Source organism: Microcaecilia unicolor, chromosome 13 (assembly GCF_901765095.1).
Source record: "Microcaecilia unicolor chromosome 13, aMicUni1.1, whole genome shotgun sequence".
NCBI classification, from domain to species: Eukaryota; Metazoa; Chordata; class Amphibia; order Gymnophiona; family Siphonopidae; genus Microcaecilia; species Microcaecilia unicolor.
Window position 1 is genome coordinate 22,660,519 of NC_044043.1, and position 27,794 is coordinate 22,688,312.

General features: G+C 44.9%; 2 protein-coding genes across 4 annotated transcripts in view; both read right to left on the bottom strand.

Moving 5' to 3' along the window:
* Positions 1-27,794, bottom strand: part of LOC115482473 (claudin-4-like) — a 189,110-nt gene that overhangs the window by 22,224 nt on the left and 139,092 nt on the right. The window contains exon 2 of one of the 3 annotated variants that reach the window (XM_030222247.1): positions 8,221-8,335. The exons of the other annotated variants lie outside the window; for them this stretch is intronic. The gene's annotated coding sequence lies outside the window, so the exon portion shown is untranslated. The remainder of the gene's footprint in view (positions 1-8,220; positions 8,336-27,794) is intronic. 3 annotated transcript variants of the gene reach the window in all.
* CLDN4 (claudin 4) lies at positions 26,224-27,278 on the bottom strand. The gene has a single exon (XM_030222251.1). The coding sequence runs from the start codon at positions 27,194-27,196 to the stop codon at positions 26,567-26,569; it is 630 nt and encodes a 209-aa protein (XP_030078111.1). The 5' UTR covers positions 27,197-27,278; the 3' UTR covers positions 26,224-26,566.

Genomic DNA, 27,794 nt, shown 5'->3' on the forward strand with positions numbered 1-27,794 from the left:
GGTTTGAAAAGTCCATAGTCTGCTATTGAGGTAGACATGGGGAAGCCACTGCTTGCACCGGGATTGGTAGCATGGAACACTGCTACTAATTGGGTTTCTGCCTAGTATTTTTGACCTAGATTAGCTGCTGTTGGAAGCAGGATACTGGGCTCGATGGACCATTGGTCTGACCCAGTATGGCTATTCTTATGTTCTTATAAATGTTTACTTTTCCCAACGCTGTTACAGAGCCAGTTTTGGTTGGGGTGGGGGGTGAAGAAGAGAGTATATCAACCACTGAGGATTAAGGAGGTCAATTTCCCTAAACTCTCCAATGAAGCGCTGATGAATAGGAGCATTTCTGACATTTGGACGTCCCGAGTAGCAACTCTAGATCCCAACGTCCATCATGTGGGACATAGATATTCATTCCGCTTCTGTAATAGGGGATGAATGTCCATTTTTTAGGCCTGCCGTAGTCTCACCCACAACAATCCCAGATCATACCCACTTGCTTTGCAAAATCGGGCACTATGGATGTCTTAATGCTGGTTTATGGACATCTAAAACATGAATATCGCTTCTAAAATAAACACTCTAGTTTATAGGGGATGAGAGTTGATATACTGCTTTTCTGTGGTTACAATCAAAGTGGTATACATGTTATATACAAGTACTTATTTTGTATCCGGGGCAATGGAGGGTTAAGTGACTTGCCCAGAGTCACAAGGAGCTGCAGTGGGAATTGAACCCAGTTTCCCAGATTCTCTGGCTAACCACTAGGCTACTCTTCCTGTGATAGTCAACAGACCAGTAGTAGAAATGCTTTTTATATATTTTTAAATTCTATATCTAAAATTGTTTTGAGGTTCAGGAAACTAATTAAAATATTCCCGTGATATTGCTTCAATTTTATCCCTGTTCTGGATTTCACTGCTTCTGCTCCTGCAGCTCTTCCCCAGCCCCTTAAGCAGTGGAATAGGAAACCCAGACAAGCTTTGCAACAAAATCAGGCAAATAATTTGATTAGTTCTTTTGGAATCTCTAATGATTTTAGATGCATAATTAAAAGTTATCAAAATACTGACCCCTGTGAGCCAGGCCATGTCTGGGCATCAACACTGAATATTTAGGGCATGTGGGTCCCAGCTGATATTCATCCAGGACCCACATAAAGGAATCAGCTGTCCTCAACCCCCCCCCCCCCAAGTCTCCACTCTCTCCCCCTGAAGACAGAGCCCCATACCCCACCCCCACAGGCCTACCTTGTATATCCCTGGTGGTGTAGGCAGTCCTGCAAGTAGGAGTGATGCCTATTCACTCCTGCCCTTGTAGATGTGGCCTCAATGGCCACTGTGACTTCTAGCAGCAGCCTTGGGTACTAACAAGGTACTAGCAAATAGTGCAAGTGGGCATCGTTCCTGCCCATAGGCCCCCCCCCTAGCAACCAGGGATATCCAATGTTGGCCCAGGGGGCCTAAAGGGGGTGGGGGCTCTATTGTCTTGGAGGAAAGGGAGGGGGCATCAGAGACCTCTCATGCTGTTACTTGGAAGTTAACCGGGCCCTGGCCAACATTCAGACCGGTGCCTGATTACCTCAGTGACTAAAGTTAGGACAGACATATTGCTGTCCTAACTTTACTCACTTACTTAAACAACTAGCACTCTGAATATCACAGCTAACCAGTTAAGTACCAGCTCCACCCAAGTTCCGTCCACTGACCACCCTGTTCCACTGTACATCAGAGGTTAGGCAGGCACAAGCAGTTTAATCGAGCAGGAAAGGCTCCTGCCCAATTAAATTGCTTTAAATATTGGCCCAATATTTCTAAAGACTGAAGCAGTGATGCAAGCACTCTGAAGTCCCTTTATTGAAATTTACGACTCCATACTTTATCATGCTTATATTAGTTCTCATCTGGACTATTGTAATAGCATTTATTTCTCAACTCAGTCTGAAGCATTTACAATCACTACAGAACACAGCCAGGGATCATGTCACTCTGCTATTTTAAAAACGTCATTGGCTCCCTATGCAGTATAGAGTTCAATTTAAGATTCTTACTTTAGCCTTTCAAGGTTTACATGAGGGTGTCTGAGACTATTTGGAAGTTCTAACAATACCTCCACGTTTAATATGTTCCATTAATGATTGCAGATTGGTTCTCCTGAACCTTTTCCAGGCCCGGTGGGAATCAACTAGATACAGTCTGGCCAATATTCAGCGCTATTTAACTGGTCAGAAATGGCCACTGTCCGGTTAAATAGCGTTTTGGTGCTGAATATTGCTGGTTAGTGCCGAAAAGACAACTGGTTATATTGCGCAATAACCGGCAACATTGGATCGCTGCTGCTCTTTGGTTGTCTAAAAATGAATATTCAGCAGGAGATAACCAGTTACCTCCTGCTGAATATTTGTGGTTTGTGCCCAGGACTAAACCGTCTATGGGTGTGAATATTCAGCACCAGACTGGATAAGGTTAACAGTTAAATCAGACAGCAGTCCTATCTTTAACCACTATAAATTAACCAATCAGCCACTTAATATTGGCTCAACTGGTTAAGGGCCCTGTTTACTAAGCCACACTAAGGGCATACTATCATTTTTAGTGCGAGGTAAACACTAAGTCATGCATAGGAGCATATGGAGGGGCATAATCAAAAGGGGCACCCAAGTTTTCCTAAGGACATCCTTGCAGGACGTCCCGGCGAAGGGGCGGGGAAACCCGCATTATCGAAACAAGATGGTCATCCATCTTTCATTTCAATAATACGGTCGGGGACACCCAAATCGCAAAATTTAGGTCGACCTTAGAGATGGTCATCCTTAGAGATGGTCGTCCCTGGTTTTCTGCGATAATGGAAACCGAGGACGCCCATCTCAGAAACAACCAAATGCAAGCCATTTGGTCGTGGGAGGAGCCAGCATTCGTAGTGCACTGGTCCCCCTGACATGCCAAGACACCAACCAGGCACCCTAGAGGTAACTGCAGTGGACTTCAGAAATTGCTCCCAGGTGAATAGCTCCCTTACCCTGTGTGCTGAGCCCCCCAACCCCCTCCCCCAACCCCCCCCCCCCCAAACCCACTCCCCACAACTGTACACCACTACCATAGCCCTTATGGGTGAAGGAGGACACCTACATATGGGTACAGTGGGTTTCTGGTGGGTTTTGAAGGGCTCACATTTACCACCACAAGTGTGGGGGGGGGATGGGCCTGTGTCCGCCTGCCTGAAGTGCACCCACTAAAACTGCTCCAGGGTCCTGCATACTGCTGTCATGGAGCTGAGTATGATATTTGAGGCTGGCAAAAAATATTTTTCATTTTTTTTTTAGGGTGGGAGGGGGTTAGTGACCACTGGGGGGAGTAAGGGGAGGTCATCCCCGATTCCCTCCGGTGGTCATCTGGTCATTTAGGGCACATTTTTGTGGCTTAGTCGTAAGGAAAAAAGGACCAGGTAAAGTCGTCCAAGTGTTCATCAGGGACGCCCTTCTTTTTTCCATTATCGGTCAAGGACGCCCATGTGTTAGGCACGCCCCAGTCCCACTGTCGCTATGCCTCCGACACGCCCCCGTGTACTCTGGTCATCCCGTGATGGAAAGCAGTTAAGGACGCCCAAAATCGGCTTTCAATTATGCCGATTTGGGCGACCCTGTGAGAAGGATGCCCATCTTCCAATTTGTGTTGAAAGATGGGCGTCCTTCTCTTTCGAAAATAACTGGTGAAGTGCCAACTCCGCCCCTGGAACATTCCCAAAATAGATCAACGCTAACCAGTTCAGGGCTGCTGAAAATCAATGATTAGCCCTAAACAGGCGTTTCTGGCCAGTTAATCACATTGAATGTTGACTCCATTATTTATAACAATTTAGGTGCCTTGTTAAGAAAATACCAACTAGATGTTTTAGCACATGATTAAAAAAAACAGCACATTCTGAACAAAGTGAAGTGAACAAGAGCACAAGCCAAGTATGATATGGAGCGGAAGGAATTTGTAAAGTCAGCTCACTGGTGTCAAGAGCTGCCTCCCATAAAACATTTTTAGTGTTCAGTCACCACACTGAATCCAGGAGTAATGCAGGAATGATGCCAGGCACTACAATCACGAATGACTGATGCAGAAAGACTTCTGAAAGTGATTTAAAAGATCTAGAACAGAATCGTTACCAGAGGAGGTGAAGTCGTTGACTCAGAAATACTTGAAGTCTTAGGATATTTGGTATCAAGAGAAACAGCCTCTCTGTCCCACATCCCAACTTTTTACTGGCTGATATAAAGGCAAGAATTCTAGCTGTGTTTGTGTCATTAGATCACAAACATAAGTAGAATTTATGGAAAGGATTCTGCCCTCAATCTATAGTGGCATTTTTTGCAATTCTGCATGCTGACTGGATCAAGAAAATGGTTTATGATTTATTTAAAATTGTATATGCCATCTTTCCTGTAGGCATCACTGTGCTGTGTACAATAAAATAACAATACACAAAAGAATACAGAGCTCCAATTCAAATAAGATAGTAATAATCATTCAACAAAGACAAAAGAAATAGAATAAGTATTATATTGGGTCAATGGAACTGAGATGTCTGGGCACCCCCTGACGCATAATCTCCAAAAGATCTTTGAAGTAAGTAGGTCTGCAGAGTGGTGCAGAATCTGGCATGATAATTTCAGGGGCACTTGAGATGGAAGAGCATTCCAAGACGATGGCACCGTGCCGTAAAAAGCACTGCTTCAGGTGCAGTCTAATACTGCTTGTCTAGGAGATGGAATGTGTAGCCGGTAATCATTCAGGTAAAGGCGATTAGCTTAGCAGAATTTAAAAAGGAGTTAGACGGTTTCCTAAAGGACAAGTCCATAAACCGCTACTAAATGGACTTGGGAAAAATCCACAATTCCGGGAATAACATATATAGAATGTTTGTACGTTTGGGAAGCTCGCCAGGTGCCCTTGGCCTGGATTGGCCGCTGTCGTGGACAGGATGATGGGCTCGATGGACCCTTGGTCTTTTCCCAGTGTGGCATTACTTATGTACTTTTACAAAGGTGCACTGAAAAATGGCTTGCGGTAGTATAGGGTTTTGGGCGCGCGCCAAACCATTTTTTAGCGCACCTGTTAAAAAAAGCCTTTTTTTGCCGAAAATGGATGTGTGGCAAAATCAAAATTGCCGCGCGTCCATTTTAGGTCTGAGACCTTACCGCCAGCCATTGACCTAGTGGTAAAGAATCTGGGCAGTAATGACCTACGCGTGGCCAATGCCACTTGGCGCGCCCGAAAATAAAAAATATTGTTCAGACGCGCGCCAAAAATTAAATTTACCGCAAGAGCCACGCGGAAATCGGGCGGTAATTCCATTTTGGCGCGCGTAGACAAGCGGCTTAGTAAAAGGGCCCCTAAAGGAGCAAAGTAACATTGGTGGCACAAGAGCAGCAAGAAAGGAGGGGACAGAGCAGTGTAGCGTTTTAAATGCAAGAGTAAAGCATCTGAAACTGAATTTGATATGTGATGGGAAGCCTGTGATAAAAAATGAAAAGGGGAGTTATGTTGTGAGAAGGTTTGGATCTAGCAAGAGTTTGCAAAGGGGGTTTGGACAGATTCCTGAGGGAAAAGTCCATTGAATATTATTAAAAATTATTTTTGGGGGGAGGGGGGGTTGCCGGGTTCTTGGAGCCTGGATTGGCTACTGTCGGAGACCGGATGCGGGGCTTGATGGACCATTGGTTTTTTCCCAGTATGGCAGTGCTTATGTTCTTATGTATTTTGCACTGTTTGAGGTTGACGCAGTAAGAAAAGTGGTAGCCCTGAGTAAATAGCATTACAATAGTCTAAACAGCAAATTATGAGAGCATGCAAAAGACGTTTGTTTAGAGTCTATATCAAGGAATGGTTGAACTGTACGAAACTGACTTAAGTAATAAAAAGACAGTTTCACTGTTAATGCTATTTCTTCTTTAAAGGAAATGGCAGTATAGACAAGATGAGACTACTTTAGAATAGAGAGCTGCATGGAGATAGGGATCACAGGATTCCTGCAGGGATGAAAGAAGTTGCTGTGGGACTCCTGCGGGAGTGTAATCAAAATCTCTGGCAATGCCAGAATGAGGCTTCGAATGCACTAAGCAAGGCAGATAATGACCAGAATGAGGCCTGGAACACTCACTGGTTGAATAGTGAATACCATTCAAAAACTGCAGAAAGTTATTGGAACTGGGAAGAAATGAAGGACGGCAAGCAAGTAAGTAATAACGTCAACTCCTATAGGTACAGGTGAGGATGGAGAAGATTAATTGCAGGGATGGGTGGGGATGGAATGAATCTTAGCAGGTACTGGTGGGTATGTGTTAGATTCCAGTGGGGATTGGTGAAATTTCTGTCCCCATGAAACTCTACTTTAGAAATGTGCATGGTCCAGAAAAATAGTGGCACTACACACATTCTGTGATTTGATAAGCCGCCATGTCGTGTGGAGTCATTCGTAGGTTTTGAAAACTTGCACATGAAAGAGCCAATAATTAAGGAGCATCCTCTAAAAGTCACCCTCTGTCCTGGCATTGATGGATTTCCTTGTCAGATTGGTGCACAGATCGCTTTAGTCACGCAATCCTCCAAGTGGGAAAAGAAAACTTGGTGGGGTAAAACATCTCATCTATATATGTATTTCAGTTCTAGGATATGGAATACACGTTCCTACCAAATTTCAGCCAAATCTATACAGAGTGATGGACCCTGATACACAAACAATCACATAATGACAACATTAATCAGTTTACATGGAAGAAAAGCATCTAAAAATGGAGGAGTGGTGCTGAAATCTGGGTACTGCCAACTCTCATCTGCTGGGAGCCACATGATGCCACAAGAAAACTGTTCTAGAGAAAGTGGGGGGAGGGGGGTATTGACTCATCCTATTGCCCTAAAGCTACCCAGAAGCAGGAATATCCAGTTGAATGTTTCATCTAAACCAAGCCTTCTTGCTCCATTTTCAAAACTCAAATGAGGTCAGAACTGTAGTGTAGGAGGGTAAGATGTAGAGACCATGAGTCAGGAGGAGTTCTGGTAATTCATAACATCAGGGACACTCTGTGTGACCTGGATAAATCACATCATTTCCTGTGCCTCAGTTCTAATCCCCATCTCTGTCATTGATCCTCTGAAGTGATCGTGGACAAATCACCTTATCTCCCGGTGCTTCAATTCTAATCCCCGCCAATGTCTGATCCACCTCCACCCGCGCCCCCCCCCTTATCCAAAACATGAGAGCAGTACCAGCAGCAGTGGCACAGGCCCCGTGTGTCAGTGTGTACTCCCAGATCCCAGTACTCTGCTAGGAGGAAAAGGCAGGACCTGTGAACAGTCACTAACTCACAGGCCCCCATGCTGACTGCCACTACTGGGAGAGGGAAGGAGTAGCTCTGCTTCTGTGACCTCATATGTGGTTCCAACTCACAGTTTGGGAACCACTGCTGCAGAATCCGCCCTGAAGATCAACCAGTTACATTTATTTATTTATTAGGATTTATTTGTATTAAATATTCAACTGCAAACATGGCTGCATAACCTTCTTTGTGTTGGGTCTTGGTTAAAGGGTCCATTATGAGCTATGGTGAGTGACTTGCAGGTCATTTTGGCTTAGGTCTCAGTGAGGGTTGATTTTTAGGAAGCTGGGGTGTTAAAGGATTGGATGGATATAGGAAAAGAAGATACATTTTTATTGTAAACTTTGTTGCTTACCATGTTGGGCAATTTTAAAATTGGAGGAGGAGGGAGGGGAGGGGGGAAATGAAATTACATGAAATTGTCAAAATTCAGATTCCTGTATTCTGCAAATGAATCTCAGGACTTGGGGTGGGCGGGGGAGGGAATGAGAGAGACCTACTGATATTGCTAGGTAGGGAGGGGCAGGTACCTGAGGCCTCAAAGTAACAAAGTAAAGGAGTGATCTGGTGCTGGCATTCCCAGAGACGATATCTGCAATATTACAAAGCACCAGCTGTTCAGAAATTCCACTAGCAGGCTTTCAATCTCCCTTTCCTAAAGTGATCTTCAAATAGAAGCCACTTTGGCAAAAAAAATTGTAAACAGATCCAGAACAACACCCAGGGAGAGAGGAGTCTGCCTCCAATGGTTCAGATAACTCAGCTACTCAAACCCAGTTTGTTTAATCCCACCACCACCTTCTCTCGGGGCTTCAAACAGCTGTCCTGACTTTTCATCAGTCGAAGACAAGTAGTGCCAGTACCTTCTACACCGTTGTCACAGACTCATTAAACTGATGCTGGAGTTTGCCAACTGGAAGTCATTGGGAGCCACCTGTTTTCTTCATTATCGAAAACTGTATACCCAGGAGGTGAACCCTACAATGAAGGAAGTAGAAGATTATTTTTTAGGGATATCAAAACTCTTTTTCTACAGAGCTAATGGGGCAAAGCCAGATCAAAGCAACTCATTTGTTATGCACTGATAGACCCAGATGTTAGATATTTCTGGCAGACTGTAAGTAAAGTAAGCACTATTGCTGATTTAATCTTGAATTGATAATTAATATGACTGTTGGGCAGACTGTCACTGGATGGACCATTCAAGTCTTTATCTGCCGTCACTTACTATGTTAGCTGAGGCTTCTTTGCCTAGATTAAGGAGGGACTATACTGCATTACTAGAGGGGGCAATTCAGGTAGAGGTTATTGCCACATTGAAACCAGGTAAATCTCCTGGGCTTGATGGTTTATCCTCAGAATTCTATAAAACGTCTGCAGGGATTCTCACCCCAGTTCAGGCAGAGATCTTCAAATCCATGCTCAGAGATGAGGAATTCCTCCATCTATGCTACAGGCAGATATAATAGTGCTTCCCAAACCCTTTCTCACGCTGAAAAAGTGGTTGATACAGTGGAGTGGGAGATAATGCAAGTGCTCCCCATTCCACGCACAGAGCCCAAGAGACAGGCTGAGCTCCGGAGTCTCAATGTGTGGATGAAGCGATGGGGAGCTTATTCCGGAATGATGGGCTCCACCTTAACCAGGATGGGACCAGGCTGCTGGTACCAGCATTTAAAAAGGAGATAGAGCATCTTTTATACTAGAACCTGGGAGAAGGCCAACAGTCATTCAAAAATGCATAGTTTGGAACAAAGTATCTTTCAAAGATGTCACCAAAACTGGGAACATAGGGTATCCTGATAGTAAGGTTGCAACAGAGACCATAGTAGACCAGGAGGGGCATAATCAAACGTCACCAGCCAAATAGATCGCCGGCGATCTATGTTGGCGGCGGCGCTACAGCTGGCCGGAACCGTATTATCGAAAAAGATGGCCGGCCATCTTTTTTGTCGATAATATGGTTTAGCCCGGCCAAATGCCTTGAATTTGGCTGGGGTTTGAGATGGCCGGGTTTGTTTTTCAGCGATAATGGAAAGTTATGCCGGCCATCTCAAACCGCGGCCAAATTCAAGGCATTTGGCCGTGGGAGGAGCCAGCATTTTTAGTGCACTGGCCCCCCTGACATGCCAGGACACCAACCAGCCACCCTAGGGGTCACTGCGGTGGACTTCAGAAAAGCTCCCACGTGCATAGCTCCCTTTGGGAGCTGAGCCCCCCAACCCCCTCCCCACCCCAAACCCACTACCCACAAATGTATTGCACCCAGTAAAATTGCTCCAGGGACCTGCATACAGCCTCTAGGACTTATTGTTGCTGTAAAACTTTGGTACACCAGTTCACACCTGAAGACTAATCTCTCTGAAAAAGTCCTTTCTTGAAATAACCACGTTTACTCACAGTTAACTGCAGATCAGAGGTTGTGCCCCACTGGCAAAGAGTCCCCTGGTACTAAGATTAGCAGTAGGTCAGAGCTGGCACAATGGTGTACAATGCCCTCTTTCAGCACCATTCAAGGTAAGAACTATGTTCTCTAACGTGGGTAACACAGGAAAGGGAACTAAAACTGGCTTACAAAAATGGCCACTACCGCATAGACTACAACAGGAAACAAAACAGGGCACACTCTGACCCAGTTAGCAGGGGGGAAAAGCACCATGGGAGTAGAGCCCAGTACCCTATACCCACCACAATGCATTGCTAATGTGACTCTGCAGGGCACGTAACAGAAAAGGTGTCACACTCACCCGAGAGCCACATCGCAACCAGGGAAAGGCTGTCGGAGGATAGAACACATTCTGCTGTCATGGAAGTGGGTACGGCATTTGAGGCTTGCATACAGGCTGGCAAAAAAGGTTTTTAGTTTTATTTTTTTTAGTATGGAAGGGGGTTGGTGACACTGGGGGAGTATGGGGAGGTCATCCCCCATTCCCTCCAGTGGTCATCTGGTCAGTTGGGGCACCTTTTTGAGGCTTGGTCGTGAAAATAAAAGGACCAAGTAAACCCGGCGAAATACTGCTTAACGCCGCTTTTTTTTTTTTCATTATCGGCGAAAGCCGGCCATCTGGTAGCCACGCCCATGCTCGCCCATGTCCCGCCTTCGCTAATCTACCGACACGCCCCCTTGAACTTTCGCCGGCGAAGCAACGGGAAAGCGGCGATGCTGTAAAAAATGCCGCTTTCGATTATACCGATTTCGCCGCTTTTAAGAAATCGCCGGCCATCTTCCGATTTGTGTCGGAAGGTGGCCGGCGATCACTTTCGATTATAAGCTGGCAGGTGTCTTTAAATAAAAAGCAGACAAAATATTGCAAATTATCACTGTCAACTGCTGAGCAAGATGTAAATAGGAACAACAAACACAGTTTGAACTGTCTATATGCGAATACCAGAAGCCTAAGAAATAAGATGGGAGAGTTAGAATATATTGCACTAAATGAAAAATTAGATATAAAAGGTATCTTTGAGACCTGGTGGAAGGAGGATAACTAGTGGGACACTGTCATACCAGGGTACAAATTATATCGTAGTGATAGGGTGGATCAAATTGGTGGAGGGGTAGCATTGTATGTTAAGGAGGGCCTTGAATCAAATAGATTGAAAATTCTGCAGAAAACAAAACACTTCTTGGAATCACTGTGGATTGAAATTCCATGTGTAAAGGGGAAAAGGATAGTGATAGGAGTGAACTACTGTCCACCTGGCTAGGAAGAACTGACAAATGTAGAAATGTTATCAGAAATTAGGGAGGCTAACAAACTGGGCAACGCAATAATAATGGGTAATTTCAATAACCCCGATAGTGACTGGGTAAATGTAACATCAGGGCATGCTAGGGAGGTAAAATTCCTTGCCGAAATCAAGGACTGCTTTATGGAGCAGCTGGTACAGGAGCCGACAAGAGGAGTCATTTGATAACAGTGATCATAATATGATCAGATTTGATATAAGCTCTGGAGTAAGTACACACAGGAAATCCAATATGTTAGCATTTAACTTTCAAAAAGGAGACTATGATAAAATGAGAAGAACAGTGAAAAAAAAAACTTAGAGGAGCAACTGCAAAGGTCAAAAATTTACATCAGGCCTGGATGCTGTTTAAAAATGCCATCCTGGAAGCACAGGCCAGTTACGTTCCATGTATTAAAAAAGGAGGAAGGAAGGTCAAGTGACAGCCGGCGTGGTTAAAAAGTGAGGTGAAGGAAGCTATTAGAGCTAAACGAAAATCCTTCAGAAAATGGAAGAAGGATCCAAGCGAAAATAATAAGAAACAGAATAAGGAATGGCACTGCCACGGAACCTAAAAACGACCTATGAACTGACCAACTTCCGCAAACAACTGAAGACCCATCTCTTCGACAAGATATACCACAAAGACCAAAACTTGTGAAATTCCCACACATATCTAGCAATGTTAAGAATGCCTTATGTCATGTTACTATCTTGTTTTCCATTACCATGCTACCCAAATTACTTCTGTAACACTAAATGTCAATTCTCCTCTCATTTCCACTATCCATGATTTATTGTAAGCCACATTGAGCCTGCAAAGAGGTGGGATAATGTGGGATACAAATGCAATACATAAATAAATAAAATAAATAAGTCAAATGCAAAGCACTGATAAGGAAGGCAAAGAGGGACTTCGAAAAAAGATTGCATTGGATGCATAAACACATTATAAAAACTGGGAAAATAATTGGTTGGACTGCTAGATGACTGAGGGGTAAAAGGGGCACTTAGGGAAGATAAAGCCATAATGAATTCTTTGCTTTGGTCTTCACCGAGGAAGATTGGGAGAGATACTGGTGCCAGAAATGGTATTCAAAGCTGACAAGTTAGAAAAACTGAATGAAATCTATAGAAACATGGAAGATGTAAAGGTGCAATTTAACAAACTGAAGAATAGTAAATCACCTGGACTGGATGGTATTAATCCAAGTACTGATAGAATTGAAAAATGAACTTGCAGAACTATTGCTAGTAATATGTCATTTATCTTTAAAATCAAGCATGGTACCATAAAATTGGAGGGTGGCCACTGTAACGCCAATTTTTTAAAAAGGCTCCAGAGGTGATCCAGGAAATTATAGACCAGTGAGCCTGACATCGGTGCCTGGCAAAATTATAGAGCATATTCGAAAGCATGGATTAATGAGACAAAGCCAACTTGGATTTAGTGACGGGACATCTTGCCTCATCAATCTTCTGCATTTCTTTGAAGGGTGAACAAACATGTGGATAAATGTAAGCCGGAAAGATATTGTGTATCTGGATTTTCAAAAGGCATTTGAAAATGTACAAGCCAAGCAGAGACCAGCTTCACTGAAAAGGGCAGTAAAACTACTCCAAACAAAACCAGTGAAGAACTCATGTTTCAAGGAGGAAAAAAAGATCTCATAAAGCTGCGACAATCAAATGGAAACACTGCTCTTTTTAGTGGTTCTTCTGCCCACAGTACAACAAGTAATCATTGCTCAAAAACCTGCTAGAACACATTTTGAGCAAAAAAATGTTTTTATATATTTACATTTTTTAATTTTTATACTATGTTGTATTTTTCAACGGCACCTCACGAGCACTACTCAACACTGCCACATATAGCGCACAAAAAATATCAAAGTTAGAAACTTATCTGAGTAGTGCAGTTTGTGTGATCAGTGGTTCCACCCCAGCAGACTGGCTTAGAACTGTGTGCTCCCTACAGACCCATTTCGCATCAGCTTCTTCAGGAAACCACACTTAGCCAAGTTCATTCTCAGCCAGGTCACAGTAGCTAGACATACGCTGGGGATTTACTTCTTAGTCCCCTTGGACAAAGTACATCATAAAAGACTCCAGAGGAAATTGGAGAGTCATGAGATAGGAGGTTGTGTCCTATTGTGGATTAAAAACTGGTTAAAATATAGAAAACAGAGAGTAGGGTTAAATGGTCAGTATTCTCAATGGAGAAGGGTAGATAGTGGGGTTCCTCAGGGGTCTGTGCCGGGACCGCTGCTTTTTAACATATTTATAAAACATGTAGAGATAGGAGTATCTAGTGAGGTAAACATGTTTGCTGACAACACAAAGGGGCCCTTTTACTAAGCCGCGTAGGTGTCTACGCACGCCCAATGCGCGTCAATTTGGATTTGCCGCCCAGCTACCGTGTGGCCCAGGCAGTAATTTCATGTTTTGTGTGCGTCTGCTGTGCGTGCTGGAAAATAATTTTTTTCCTGTGTACAGCAGAAACTAGGCGGTAATCGTCATTATATGCATGTAGATGATTACCGCATGGTTAACGCGTGAGAACTTACTGCTAAGTCAATACGTGGTGGTAAAGTCTGAGACCCAAAATGGATGCATGCCAATTTTTATTTTGCCGCACGTCCATTTTGGCAAAAATTTTTGAAAAGGCCTTTTTTCAGTGCACTTTAGTAAAAGGACCCCAAAGTTATTCAAAGTTGCTAAATCGCAAGAGAATTGTGAAAAATTCAAGAGGACCTTACGAGACTGGGAGACTGGGAATCCAACTGGCAGATGACATTTATTGTGAGCAAGTGCAAAGTGATGCATGTGGGAAAGAGGAACCCAAACTATAGCTACGTTTCACATTAGGAAAGGGATCTAGGTGACATCATTGATGATACTTTCAAACCCTCTGCTCAGTGTGTGGCAGCAACTAAGAAAGCAAATAGAATGTTAGGTATAATTAGGAAAGGAATGGAAAACAAAAATGAAGACATTATAAATGCCCTCATATCGCTCCATGGTGCGACCGCACCTCGAATACTGTGTGCAATTCTGGTCACTGCATCTCAAAAAAAGATATAGTGGAATTAGAAAAGGTACAGAGAAGGGTGACGAAAAAGATAGAGGGGATGGGATAACTTCCCTATGAGGAAAGGCTAAAGCGTCTAGGGCTCTTCAGCTTGGATAACAGACCACTGAGGGGAAATATGATAGAGGTCTCTTATGTTTATCTTCAGATTTGTCATCTACTCCATAGCCATTCTCTCATGGATTGACTGTGTGGGAAGTTAACCCCTTCTGAGGAAATTATGCAGAATGAAGCCTCTCAGAGAAAGTTAATTTTGCTATTTGGGGAGTCCTCTCAGAAGTTGACCTATATGGCCCAGTGTGAGAGAAATCTGGGTGGTGTCTTAGCTAATAGAGACTGACAATATATCCACCAGAATACTTTTAAGATGTCTATCTCAGCCAATCTGATCAAGCTTGGACTTAAGTTGTTGTATCATTGGTATCTCAACCTAGTCCGTCTTTCGCATTTTTTTCACCCGATATTGGGTTGTTGGAGAGGTTATGGTGGGCTCATCACTTTTTTTAAATATCTGGTGGGAATATCCCAGTATTAAACCTTTTTGGCTTGAGTGCAATCAGACATTATCTAAATTTTAAAAGTTGTTACCTCTAGATTCAAAGCTATTATTGTTACAGTGGCAGCCACCAGACCTGTCCATTCCACAGCTTCAAGTACTTTTTCTTTGCCTGGCTATAATACTCAGAGAACACAGTAACATAGTAAATGACAGTAGATAAAGACCTGAATGGTCCATCCAGTCTGTCCAACAGTCACCCTCATTATCAATTCATGATTAAACCAACAATGAATGTGACATAAAATACTTGATCATGGTCTTCCTTTGGCATTTCTGAGACATAGACCATAGAAGTCTGCCCGGTACTGTCCTTGCATTCCAACTACTGGAGTTGCCATTGAAGCCCACTCCAGCCTGTCCAAATCAGTCTTGTTATTTGCGGGACACAGACTGTAAAAGTCTGCCCCTCACTGTCCTAATGTTTGGATATCAAAAGTGGTGCCGCGGATTAGCAGCTTAAGACACAAGCTCTGGCAAGCTCACAGCTCTTAAGCAAGAGTGCTTAGCAACCTTTGACAAAAACTGGGAACCATTTCTGCATTGCTGTGAGTGAGATGTTCCTAGTTGAGTCATTGATACAAGTTTTTCAGAGTAGTTTACACTCTGTATTCAATGTTTGTGATAGAGTAACTCTTGATCTTGCTTCTGGAGGTTTAAATCACTATGTAGTCAATTACACTTGAGAGCCAAGTGAACTCCACAACAAAGAAAATGTTCCACTCAATGTGGAAACTTAAACGCGTAAAACCTTTCTTCCTGAGGGAAATATTCTGTAACCTAATACAATCAACGGTACTAAGTCATGCAGGCTATTGCAACGGAATCTATGCAGGATGTAAAGAACAACTCACAAAGAAACTCCAGACCGCTCGAAATACAGTAGCCAGGCTGATATTTGGTAAAACACAATTCGAAAGTGCCAAACCCCTCCAAGAAAAACTGCATTGGCTCCCAATCAAAGAACATATTACCTTCAAAATCTGCACCCTGGTCCACAAAATTATCTACGGCGAAGTCCCAGGCTACGTGACAGACCTCATAGATCTACCAACCAGAAACACAACCAGATCATCACGAACATACCTAAATCTCCACTACCCAAACTGCAAAGGACTCAAATACAAAGCAACCTACGCATCCAGCTTCTCCTATATAAGCACATAACTATGGAACTCATTGCTAAAAGCTGTGAAAACAACCTACGACCATCTAAACTTCTGGAAATCACTAAAAACCAACCTGTTCAAAAAGGCATACCCTACCGACCCGACATAAATGCCTACACTCTGCAACACAGCAAAACCAAAGCTCGTAATGGACACTATCCTGCTTATTTTCGAAGGAGAAGGGCGACCATCTTCCGACACAAATTGGGAGATGGCCGGCCTTCTCCTAAAGCCAGCCAAATCGGTATAATCGAAAGCCGATTTTGGCTGGCTTCAACTGGTTTCCGTCGCAGGGCTGGCCAAAGTTCAAAGGGGCGTGTTGGCAGTGTACCGAAGGTGGGACGGGGGCGTGGTTAAGAGATGGCCAGCCTCAGCCGATAATGGAAAAAAGAAGGCCAGCCTTGACGAGCATTTGGCCGACTTTACTTGGTCCTTTTTTGTTCACGAACAAGCCTCAAAAATGTGCCCTAAATCACTAGATGACCACCGGAGGGAATCGGGGATCACCTCCCCTTACTCTCCCCAGTGGTCACCAACCCCCTCCCACCCAAAAAAAATTTTTTTAATACTTTTTTTGCCAGCCTCTTATGCCAGCCTCAAATGTCATACCCATCTCCATCACAACACTATGCAGGTCCCTGGAGCAGTTTTTAGTGGGTACTGCAGTGCACTTCAGGCAGGCGGACCCAGGCCCATCCGCCCCCTACATGTTACACTTGTGGTGGTAAATGGGAGCCCTCCAAACCCCCCCCCCAAAAAAAAACCCCCACTGTACCCACATGTACTACTACTACTACTACTATTTAGCATTTCTATAGGGCTACAAGGCGTACGCAGCGCTGCACAAACATAGAAGAAAGACAGTCCCTGCTCAAAGAGCTTACAATCTAATAGACAAAAAATAAAGTAAGCAAATCAATCAATTAATGTGTACAGGAAGGAGGAGAGGAGGGTAGGTGGAGGCGAGTGGTTACAAGTGGTTACGAGTCAAAAGCAATGTTAAAGAGGTGGGCTTTCAGTCTAGATTTAAAGGTGGCCAAGGATAGGGCTATGGTAGTGGTGTACAGTTGTGGGTAGTGGGTTTTGGGGGGGATTTGGGGGGCTCAGCACCCAAGGTAAGGGAGCTATGCAGCTGGGAGCAATTTGTGATGTCCACTGCAGTGCCCTCTAGGGTGCCGGTTGATGTCCTGGCATATGAGGGGGACCAGTGCACTACAAATGCTGGCTCCTCCCACGACCAAATGGCTTGGATTTGGCCGGGTTTGAGATGGTCGCCATTAGTTTCCATTATCGGCGAAAACCAATGGCGGCCAGGTGGTGGAAATTAAAACGGTAACAGAATTCAAGCACGCGTGGGATAAACATAAAGGAATCCTGTTCAGAAGGAATTGATCCTAAGGAGCTTAGCCGAGATTGGGTGGCAGAACCGGTGGTGGGAGGTGGAGATGGTGCTGGGCAGACTTATACGGTCTGTGCCAGAGCCAGTGGTGGGAGGCGGGACTGGTGGTTGGGAGGCGGGGATAGTGCTGGGCAGACTTATACGGTCTGTGCCCTGAAGAGGACAGGTACAAATCAAGGTATACACAAAAAGTAGCACATGTGAGTTTATCTTGTTGGGCAGACTGGATGGACCGTGCAGGTCTTTTTCTGCCGTCATCTACTATGTTACTATGTTATGTATCTCATTACAGATGGCCGCCCTTATGGATGGCTGGCCCTGTTCAATTATGGCCCTCCACATAACCTCTCCTCGCTTCGATCCCCATTGTGCCTGAACCTTAATCAACCACAACATCACCATGTATTTGTTTCTCTACTGGACTTGGCGAACGTCTTTATGGTACATTAAGCCTGCAAATAGGTGGGAAAATGTGGGATACAAATGCAACAAATAAATAAACACTGTGAGGCGGGGGGTTGAGGATTTAAGTTTCATGTTTTTTTTTGTACTTTTATATTTGGAGATAAGTTATGTTATAGAGGATTTATAAACTGCCAACTCCTTCATAAGAGATTCAAGGCGAGATAACAACTAAAAGACACTGATAAAATCACCAGGAGTTAAAGGAAAAAATAAATTTACAACAGAAAACAAGAAAAGAATAAATAACACCAGGAAACAAGAATTTAAAAACCAATATCTGCGGCAATAGCAGGGAAACAAATAACTCTTCAGGGCCTTACAGAAGTTAAAGTAATCCTTCAAAAGGCAAATCTCAACAGGAAGACTGTTCCAGAGACGAACTGCCATAAAACAAAAAGAATGTGACAACACCGCTTTGAACAACATATTAACAGACGGAAAACCTAGATGATTGCATGACCGAGAAGTTAAACTATTTTTTAGAACCTTAATTTTTTGTGATAGGTCCTCAGGACAAACTCCGTATAGTATGGTTTATGGTTTATTAAAACTTGCTATACCACTCTAGCTGCCATGGCAGAGCACAGCAATGAAAAAAAAAAAAAAAAGCAAAACAGCGAAGATGACTAACAAAACAAAAATAATCAAAAAATTAAAAACAAGAAAATATCAAATTTGTATTTAAAAATACAAATACATAAAAAAGTAAAACAATGAAAAGGACGACACTTGTTCATAAAAAATTAAAACACTTTATTAGCCAAAGGATAGCAGGGAGAAAGGGACTCGACACAGCTGTGTTTCGGCCAGACAGGTCTGCATCAGGAGTCTCTTTTTGAACTATAGCTGCTCTGATGGTTTATGCTTTACTTTGTTTTCAAGGATTATTTAAGGCTATAGTTCAAAAAGAGACTCCTGATGCAGACCTGTCTGGCCGAAACACAGCTGTGTCGAGTCCCTTTCTCCCTGCTATCCTTTGGCTAATAAAGTGTTTTAATTTTTTATGAACAAGTGTCGTCCTTTTAATTTTTTTACTTTTTTATGTATTTGTATTTTTAAATACAAATTTGATATTTTCTTGTTTTTAATTTTTTGATTATTTTTGTTTTGTTAGTCATCTTCGCTGTTTTGCTTTTTTGTTGTTTTTTTGCGAAGACTGGTTTCTTCTGTTTTTTGTACTACAGAGCAGTGTACAATGTAAAAACAGTTAGAAAAAGAAAAGGAACTCCATTAATGATATGAAACATGGGCGTAACCAGACACCTAAGTTTGGGTGGGCCTGGGCCCAAGATGGGTGGGCAGAAGAACTCCGCCTTGTCCCACAAGTGATTTGGTCGCTCCCTCTCTTGCCTGCATGCCATATGGTCTCTCAAACATCCCCCGACCCCACATACCTTATAAATAGCAGATTTTCACCAGCAGCAACTAATACACACTGCTCATGTTGGCCCCACAGCCTTCCCTCTGATGCAACTTCCTGTTTCCGCATAGGTGGTAATACATCAGAGGGAAGGCTGTGGGGCCAGTGCGAGCAGTATGTATCAGTCGCTGCTTGCTGCAGGCGAAGATCTGCTATTTTCAAGGTATGCAGGAGGGACAGTTGTTGGGAGTTTTCGGCTGGTGGGGCTTGGGGATCCTGAGCCCAGAGTAGATGGGCCCACCCTTGGCTACGCCACTGATATGAAAGACATGCATTCAAAACTGGAGAAAGCATGAGAGTCAGTGGCGTTCCTAGGGGGGGGTGCGGTCCGCCCCGGGTGCATGCCGTTGCGGGGGTGCTGCACGTGCCTGTCTTCCATTCATTCCATGCTTCTTCTCTGCCCCGGAACAGGTTGCTTCCTGTTCCGGGGCAGAGAAGAAGCATGGAACGAACGGAGGACAGGCACGCGGCACACACCCCCAGCGGCTTGCACCGGGGGGGGGGGTCGCGCTGCATCCTTGGGGGGTGCTGCACCAGGGGGGGGGCAGGGCGCATCGGCGATCCACCCCGGGTGTCAGCCCCCCTAGGAACGCCACTGGTGAGAGTAGGGGGAAAAAAAACCTTAAACAGGAGAAGGAGGAAGTCTGGTCTCCAAAGGCTTGTGTAAAGAGCCAGGTCTTCAAATTAGTCTTGAAAGACTTAAAGGTCACCTCAAAGAGGAAGGGGTAGAGTATTCCAAATGTGGGGAGATAGGAAGAAAAAGGCACAATGTCTTTGAAAGAAATCCTCGGCTAAACCGGCAGCCAATCCAACTCAGCCAGCAAGGGAGAAACATGATCAAACTTATACTTGCAAAAGATTAATCTTGCTGCAGAGTTCTGAACCAACTGAAGCCTGGAAATATGCTTCAATGCTACACCTAAATAAAGGGGAATAAAATGGGCCCTGCTGCAGATAACTGAGCTACACTTTAGTAAAAGACCCCCATAGGGAGTTACCATCTCTATATATAAAAGGCACCACCAACGTTCTAAATGAAGCCTCCAGCCGGAAGTATGAAGGGGGAGAGATATCCGGTTTCCCCATGAGTGTCTGCCCCGCCCTCGCTCTCTCTGTAACACAAACAGTGAAGGAAAACACAGCAAAGCACAAAATCAAATCGCTCTCTCTGTAAGTGAAGGTCTCAAAGGGGGGAGGGGAGAGAGGGCAGAAGCCCTCACTATCTCTGTAACACAAACACAGCACAGCAGGAAACTTAACACTGAAGGACTCGACTCCGAGGGGGGAGGGGACAGAGAGCAGAGGGGACAGACAGCACAGGGGAAGGGAGAGAGGGCAGAGGGCAGGGACACACACACTCCCACATGCACACAGAAGAAAACCTTGCTAGCCCCCGTTTCATTTGCATCAGAAACGGGGCTGAAATAGTCAAAAGGACAATAACTCTGAAATGATCTTGCAGAAAGTAGGAGCACAACAATCAAAGTGGTTTAAGTTTAAAATAAGCCTTCTGCATCACATCGCTAACCTGTGATTCCAGAGACAGAGAAGAGACAAAAAGCATTCCCAAAACTCTAGTCTTTTTTTCCACCTTTAAAGTTTTCCCTTCTTCCATAACAATAGATTGAGGAATATTCGAGTGATGTAAACCAAACCATAAAATGTATGGATTTGAATGGTTCTTATAAAGTTAAAATAAAAAAAGAAGTCTGCCCGGCACTGGCCTTATTTTCCAACCACTGGAGTTCTGTTGAAACCCCACCCCAGCCTACCCAGAGCTGTCTAGTTATAACCTGGGCACAGACTGTAGAAGACTGGTCTTATGTACTAATTAGTAGAGTTGCTGTTGAAGCAACGCTGATTGTTTTGTAAACATAGGTGTCTTTTATGAAATTAGCACGATTAGGGTTGCATTTTATTTCCTGGGGTGCAGTTTGTGGCTGTGTCAGGGTATCGTGTATGTGTACTGGGGTGGGGGGTTATGTGTTTGCCAGAGTGCAGTGTGATGGTATCAGTTTGGTGTAAAGATAGGCGCAGTGCCCCATAGGTGCACAGAGCCGCAGGTAACATGGCGCCGTGCACCGAGGGGCATGCGCGTTCGTGCCAGCGGGGTGCCAACGAAGCGGAGTGGGTTCATTCCCGCTGCAAAGGGGCACCCCGCTGGTAGGACGGAGAGAAAAGCGGGGGTTTAAAAACCTCTTCTCGCGTCCGGGCTCCAGGTGCACCCAGCCCTCCCTATGTTATGTTTATTGTACATATATATATCCTGTTGCAGCTTTGGCAGGGTCCCCAAGCCTGATGGTGTAAGCTAGGCAGCTAGGGCAGCTGCGCTTACGGTTGAGCTCCCTTGCTGGGCGGTGGGGAGCTCAGGTTACGATTGGTCAGTCTTGCTATGAAGGCGGACTGGGTTGGACAATGAGCCAGAGGCTGGATCAGCTTGGGTATACCCATGGTTAAGATGTGTTGTATCTAAATAAAGCTGCGGCCAAGTTATGCCATATTAAAATACCATGTGTCGTGTCATTATTGTATTTCGTGTATTGTTGTGAAATTGTAAAACGAGGTGTCTCGGCTGCCTATGTTATTTGTTGGGGTACAATTGAGCTATACAAGACAAGGCCCCTGGCAAGTCAAGAAGCCCAGGAGTCCCAGAGGAAGCAAGGGGTGGAGAGAGCCCAGAAAAGGTCCTATGAGAAACCCAGAGATTTCTACCAGCCCCATTAAATGGACTTTCCTTGTACTCCTTTGATGTGCTTCCCAGTGATTTATCAGTGAAATCTGCATTTCTGAGCCACTGAGAGCACTGGATGCATCTGCTGGGGTGTGTTGCTCTTGTCAGAGTTACAGGGTTGCAGAGTACACAAGAAAGGGAGGGATGCTAAATTGCTCCCCGTGCATTTGTGGTGCAGTGGGGACACAGGGTGCAAGTACGGATTCGTACTCTGCTGCAGGGTGGATCTGTGCCCCCGGTGTGGTATAATTATTTGTCATACCATGGAGATGCCTGGTGCTTAGAATAGAAATTAATCTAAAAATGTTGAGTATCTCTGTGTTATCTGTGCACTTGTGGTGGGCTATGTTTGTACGTATATGAAGGAGTAATTGCTGGAAGGGAAGATTTGCTACATAAACTTTTTGACGTAGGCTCTCTTGTTGAAGATTTTTGTTGGTTAGCAGCTTGTCTAATGCTTTGTAGCTTGATGGATTTGGTGTTTGTTGTTTATATATCAATAAAGTTTGTGAACCGAAGAAGCATAGTGTAAGGGTGATGGAGACACAGTGTGGTAATGGGAGGGAGGGGGGGGGGATGAGAAGAAGTGAGGCCATATTGCGAAGAAGTGAGCGATATTGCAGAAGGGCTGTCTGGTAAGGTTTGTCTCTTTGTAGATGATACTAAACTCTGCAACAGGGTGGACACCCTGGAGGATGTGAATGACATGAGGAAGGACCCAGCGAAGCTACAGGAATGGACCAATATTAGGCAACTAAGGTTTAATCCCAAAAAATGAAGGGTCATGCACTTGGGTCGCAAAAATCTGAGGGAACGGTACAGTATAGGGGGTGAAGTGCTTCAGTGTGCGAAGGAAGAGAGGAACTTGGGGGTGATTGTGTCTGATGACCTTAAAGCTTCCAAACAGGTAGAAAAAGTGACGGTCAAAGCCAGAAGGATGCTTGGGTGCATAAAGAGAGGCATGACCAGCAGGAAAAAGGAGGTGATAGTGCCGTTGTATAAGTCTCTGGTGAGGCCTCATTTGGAGTACTGCGTGAAGTTCTGGAGACGCACCTACAGAAAGATATAAACAGGATGGAGTCGGTCCAGAGGGCGGCTACGAAATTAGTAAGCAGTCTTGAATGCAAAAATTATAGGGACAGGCTTAAGAACCTCAACATGTATACGTTGGAAGAGAGGAGGGAGAGAGGAGATATGATAGAAACGTTTAAATATCTCAAGGGCATTTATGTTCAGGAAGAGAGCCTTTTTCAAATGAAGGAGAGTTCTGGAATGAGGGGGCATATGACAAAGTTAAGAGGGAATAGGCTTAGGAGTAACCTAAGTATTATTTCACAGAAAGGGTGGTGGAGGCGTGGAATGCCGTCCCGGTGGAGGCGGTGGAGTCAAGGACTGTTCCAGAGTTTTAAAAGGCATGGGATAAGCATGTGGGATCGCTTAGGAACAGGACGAATTAGGGGTTACAGACAGGGGTGTGCTGGTAAATTTTTAACAACGGGCTCTCTCTCTGGGCATAGCCAGCCCTGAAATTTTTTTTTTGGGGGGGGGGAATACATGCCTCTCTCTCCTCTCCCTTGTGTGGGCACACTAGGCATACCTTTGCCGAGCACCACCAGCCAATAAATGGACTGCCACCGTTCTCTGCTGCTTGTTTCTGGCTCTGAGCAGCATGATGGAACCTTCTTGCGCTTGCATGAAAAGTCTCAGCCTGATGCTCAGAGTCAGAAACAAGGAGCAGGGAGCAGCAGCAGCAGTCTATTTACTTGGCTGGTGGGGCCAGCATTACCTCCAGCAAAGTAAAAATTAATTCAGGAGGGGGCCCAAGCCCACATTTTGGGAGTCAGTTGTTAAAGTAGCCATGGGGAGGCCTACTTTAACAACCGGCTCCCAAAATTCTTAAAAACTTAACAAACGGCTCTCGCGAGCCCATGAGAGCCCGCTCCAGCACACCACTGGTTACAGAGGATGGGCAGACTGGATGGGTCATATGGCTTTTATCTGCCATCATGTTTCTATGTTTCTATATAAAGAAGAGGCACACTGGATTAACCCTTACTAGTACCACCTCCCAGCTAGCCTGCACTTTAATCCCCTGCAAATTCTTGTCGTTCACTGGCTTAAGCGTGCGAAACACTGTCTGCGTGAGACGGAGCTAGAGAATAACCTGGCAGTGTGCACAACTACGAGCTTTAACTCATAGAAAAAGGTGTTTTCTTTCCTTTTCAAAGTCTTAGAATAGTTTGGCAGCTGCATTTTAATATTGTGTCACACTTTATTGTCTCCACCTAACATTAAAAAAACAAAACAGAAAAGTACACCCAGAATAAATGACTAGAAATTTTACACACTGTGTCCGTCCAGTAAATCAGGTTCCTCCAGTGCTCCATCTGCGCCCTCCGCTCAGTTTCTACGACACAGCACTCTTCTGTTATACCCTAGTCCAGCACAGCAAACCTGGCTGAGGAGAACAAACATGTGTTTGTTGTCCCTGTGACAGAATCCAGTTTCTGGAAGCAAGACCCTGATTCCAGGACAGATTCTGGTGGGGGTAGAAGGAAGAATGCAGCCTGATTGTCTTCAGATAGATTAACTCTGCAGGAGCTGAGATATGCCCACATTAGTTTTGTCTGAGCACTAGATGACACTAGCTGCACTGGGGGAATGGGTTTAAGTTGTGCCTGATTCATTTTTTTTCATCAGATGGATTAATTTACTTGAAGAACTACCCCAGCTCTTCCCTTTGGTCCTTCTCCTTCTGCTGAACTTCTAACATTCATATAGTGAAAGGACCCGCAGGAGCATTCCATAACATTGCATTCTCTGGAGTAGCCCCCACACTCTGGAATGCACTCTCTGAAATTAAGAAGAGACTATCTCTATTTCAGGAAGCAGGTGAAAGCTTGGCTGTCTCCTAAGTTTTTAATCAAAGAAGGATCTAACTTGCTAGTCACACATTTTGCAACCCCATATTTTCTTACTCCAGTTACTCTATCTATCTTACGTTCCATCTGTGCTTACACCCCATGCGGTCTATTAAAATGTTTTATTGAATTGACATTGTAATGTAGCATACTATGCCATACTTTGTATTGCTGTTTGAATCTTTTTACTGCTGTAATTGTCTATTGCTTATGTTTGACCGTACATCGCCTTGAGTGAATTCCTTCAAAAAGGCGGTAAATAAATCCTAATAAATAAATAATAAGTAAAACAGAGAACTGAAGTAAAACAAATGAAAATGTGTTGCATTAAACATTGTTATTTATTATAGAAAACAGTGACACTTAACTTCAAAAATGAAACATAGATTTTAAAAAATGTGAGCTATCTTATTTACAACATAAAATCTTGGCCTGGCTGTGCTTGGTACAGAGGGTTTAATACCTCCTGGGCCCTACGCCAGTGCTGAGTCTCCCTCTTATGCAGTCAGTGTTAAGTCTACTACACAATGACCTTCAGCAGAGAGAATGTAGGTGCCTGATGATACCACCCTCCCTCTCCCTTTCTCTGCACCATGGCACTGTAAGGGGGGGGGGGGGGGAACTGCCCTGCTGGGGGAGGAGGAGGGGGAGGGAGTCACTGTCTTTCCTTTCGGCTGTTGTCCAAACCAGTTTTCCAATCTAGGTTAGGGAGGAATGTTCTCTTATCCTCCTGCCACTAATGGTGGTGGGGGGGGGGGGGGGGGGGAGAGGGGTAGATCAGAGACTCAATACCCCATGCTGTACAGCCAGCCCCCAGAGAAGCAGCAGAGCAACCTACACACAGAATGCAATGATCACTTTACAACATGCGAGAGACAGCACAGATATATTTCACACCAATCTTTTACTTCTCACTATTATAATTCCACCCCCCCCCCCCCCCACCTCATCTAGCAGAAAGCCCCAGGTGCCAGAGGTGCTCTTTACTCCCACAGATAGAGGTTTGAATTTGTTGAAAGAAATACTGTCTAAAACGGATCTGGAGCTGTCGTGCACCCACCTCCCCCCCTTCCCCCCCTCCTAGAGCAGGGACACTGTTCAGATTTGCTGTAATGACCTTGAAGCTTTGGGTGGGGGTCTGTTGGTCTCTCCCTGCTGCTGCACTTTTGCATTCCTCCTGCTGGGGGGCGCCCTTAGCCACTGCAGGAGACTGAATCCTGTCCCCCTCCCCACCTGCTGCTCTCACCGAAACTGCAGCTGTTTCTCTACCAGCCAGTTTCGTTGTTGCTGAGAGCTGCCTGCCCAACCCTTCCCTCACCACAAACACACATCATTCTTTTTCTGTCCACCCTCCCTCTCCCTCTCCCCCCCCACCACCCCCCCCCCCCCCCACCACCACCTCCACCACCACCCCCTGTCCCTTCCTGGAAGGTTTCTTCAATCAGGAGGCAGCAACTGTCCCAAATCCTTGGCAGTCTTGTCTCCCTGAGTGAGTTTCTTATAAACCGGAGTAGTCCACACTCCTTTGAATAAATGAGGTAACAAGGAGGAAAAGCCATTAAATTCTTCCACATAGGATGGCAGCAGGAAGAGATCCTTGTCTGTAAAATAATGCAGTCACCAAGCAGTTTCTCATTTTGCCTAGAAGATTTGAAAGTTCTGGTGGCCAGTTGCCCATTGAGCTGATGTCAGGCAGGCATGTAAAGCTCTGGAGTTGGCGGCAGCTCTTTAGACGTAGTTGCTGGCAGGGACAGATCGAGCAGCTGTGTACTTGGCAGAGTAGGGTTTGGCATTCCTTGGAGGGCAGTTGCAACAAAGCAGGGCCCCTCCGAGGATGAAGAGGGCTGCCGATGCCCAGCCAATGTACAGTGAAGCTCCCAGTTCCCTCTTCTGCGGCTCCGTGACTATGGGGTTGTAGAAGTCTCGAATGATATTATGGGCTGACCAGGAGACAGGGATGAGAGTGAGGAGGCCAGCAATGATGAAGACAATGCCAGAGACGATCATGATTTTGGCTTTGGCAGACTCATCATCAACACAGTTGGTGCACTTGCCACCGATGATAGACAGCATGAGACCGAGGATACCCACTACGATGGCGATGACGATGAGGGCACGGGCGGCCTGCAGGTCCTGAGGCAGCGCCAGCATCGAGTCGTACACCTTGCATTGCATCTGGCCAGTGCTCTGCACCACACAGTTCATCCACAGGCCCTCCCAGATGATCTGGGCTACCACAATATTATTTCCGATGAATGCTGTGACCCGCCACATGGGCAGTGCGCAGGTGACAATAGAGCCGATCCATCCTATTACAGACATGAGAATGCCAAAGACCTGGAGCCCCATTGAAGCCATTTCTCTCTCTCTCTCAGGAGTCAGAAGACAGCTGATACCTGTGTAATCTCTGGAAGCAGCAGTTGAAGTGAAGCATGAAAGGACAACAACTGGGGCAAATATATGCTCCTGACTTGGGCGGAGTTGTGGTAATACCACCCTAACCAGACTGAAACTCACCTAAAGGAAGAGAACCAGTTCATCAGGATTCTTGTTACTAAGGTGCTTTCTGCACAACAAGGTGTTGTATCAACCAACATCATGCTTAAGACTAAAAAGCCAAATATTCCTTAGGCAGCCCTGCCTCTCAGCACAGTTCCCACATAGAAGTCACACAGCCCTGCTTAGGAGTTGGCAGCACGTTCACATCAGTAAATAATATTAGCAGCGTTTTGACAAAGCCCCTTCCCCAAAACTCTGATTGTGACTCTTCAGTGTAGGTGTTAAAATCTAAGGAATTTCTATTTCCTCTTGGAACAGAATCACAGGACACACCAGCTCTCTGGTGGTGCTCTGTCTCTCTCCTCCATCAGCATCTGCATCTCCTCTGCATCTCCGTCTCTGCATCTGCGTCTGCGTTTTACACCTCTCGGGGTGCTTCCTTTATACTGTCTCAACC

Coding starts and splice junctions, on each gene's coding strand:
- CLDN4 (XM_030222251.1), bottom strand. CDS start 27,196: ATGGCTTCAATGGGGCTCCAGGTCTTTGGCATTCTCATGTCTGTAATA.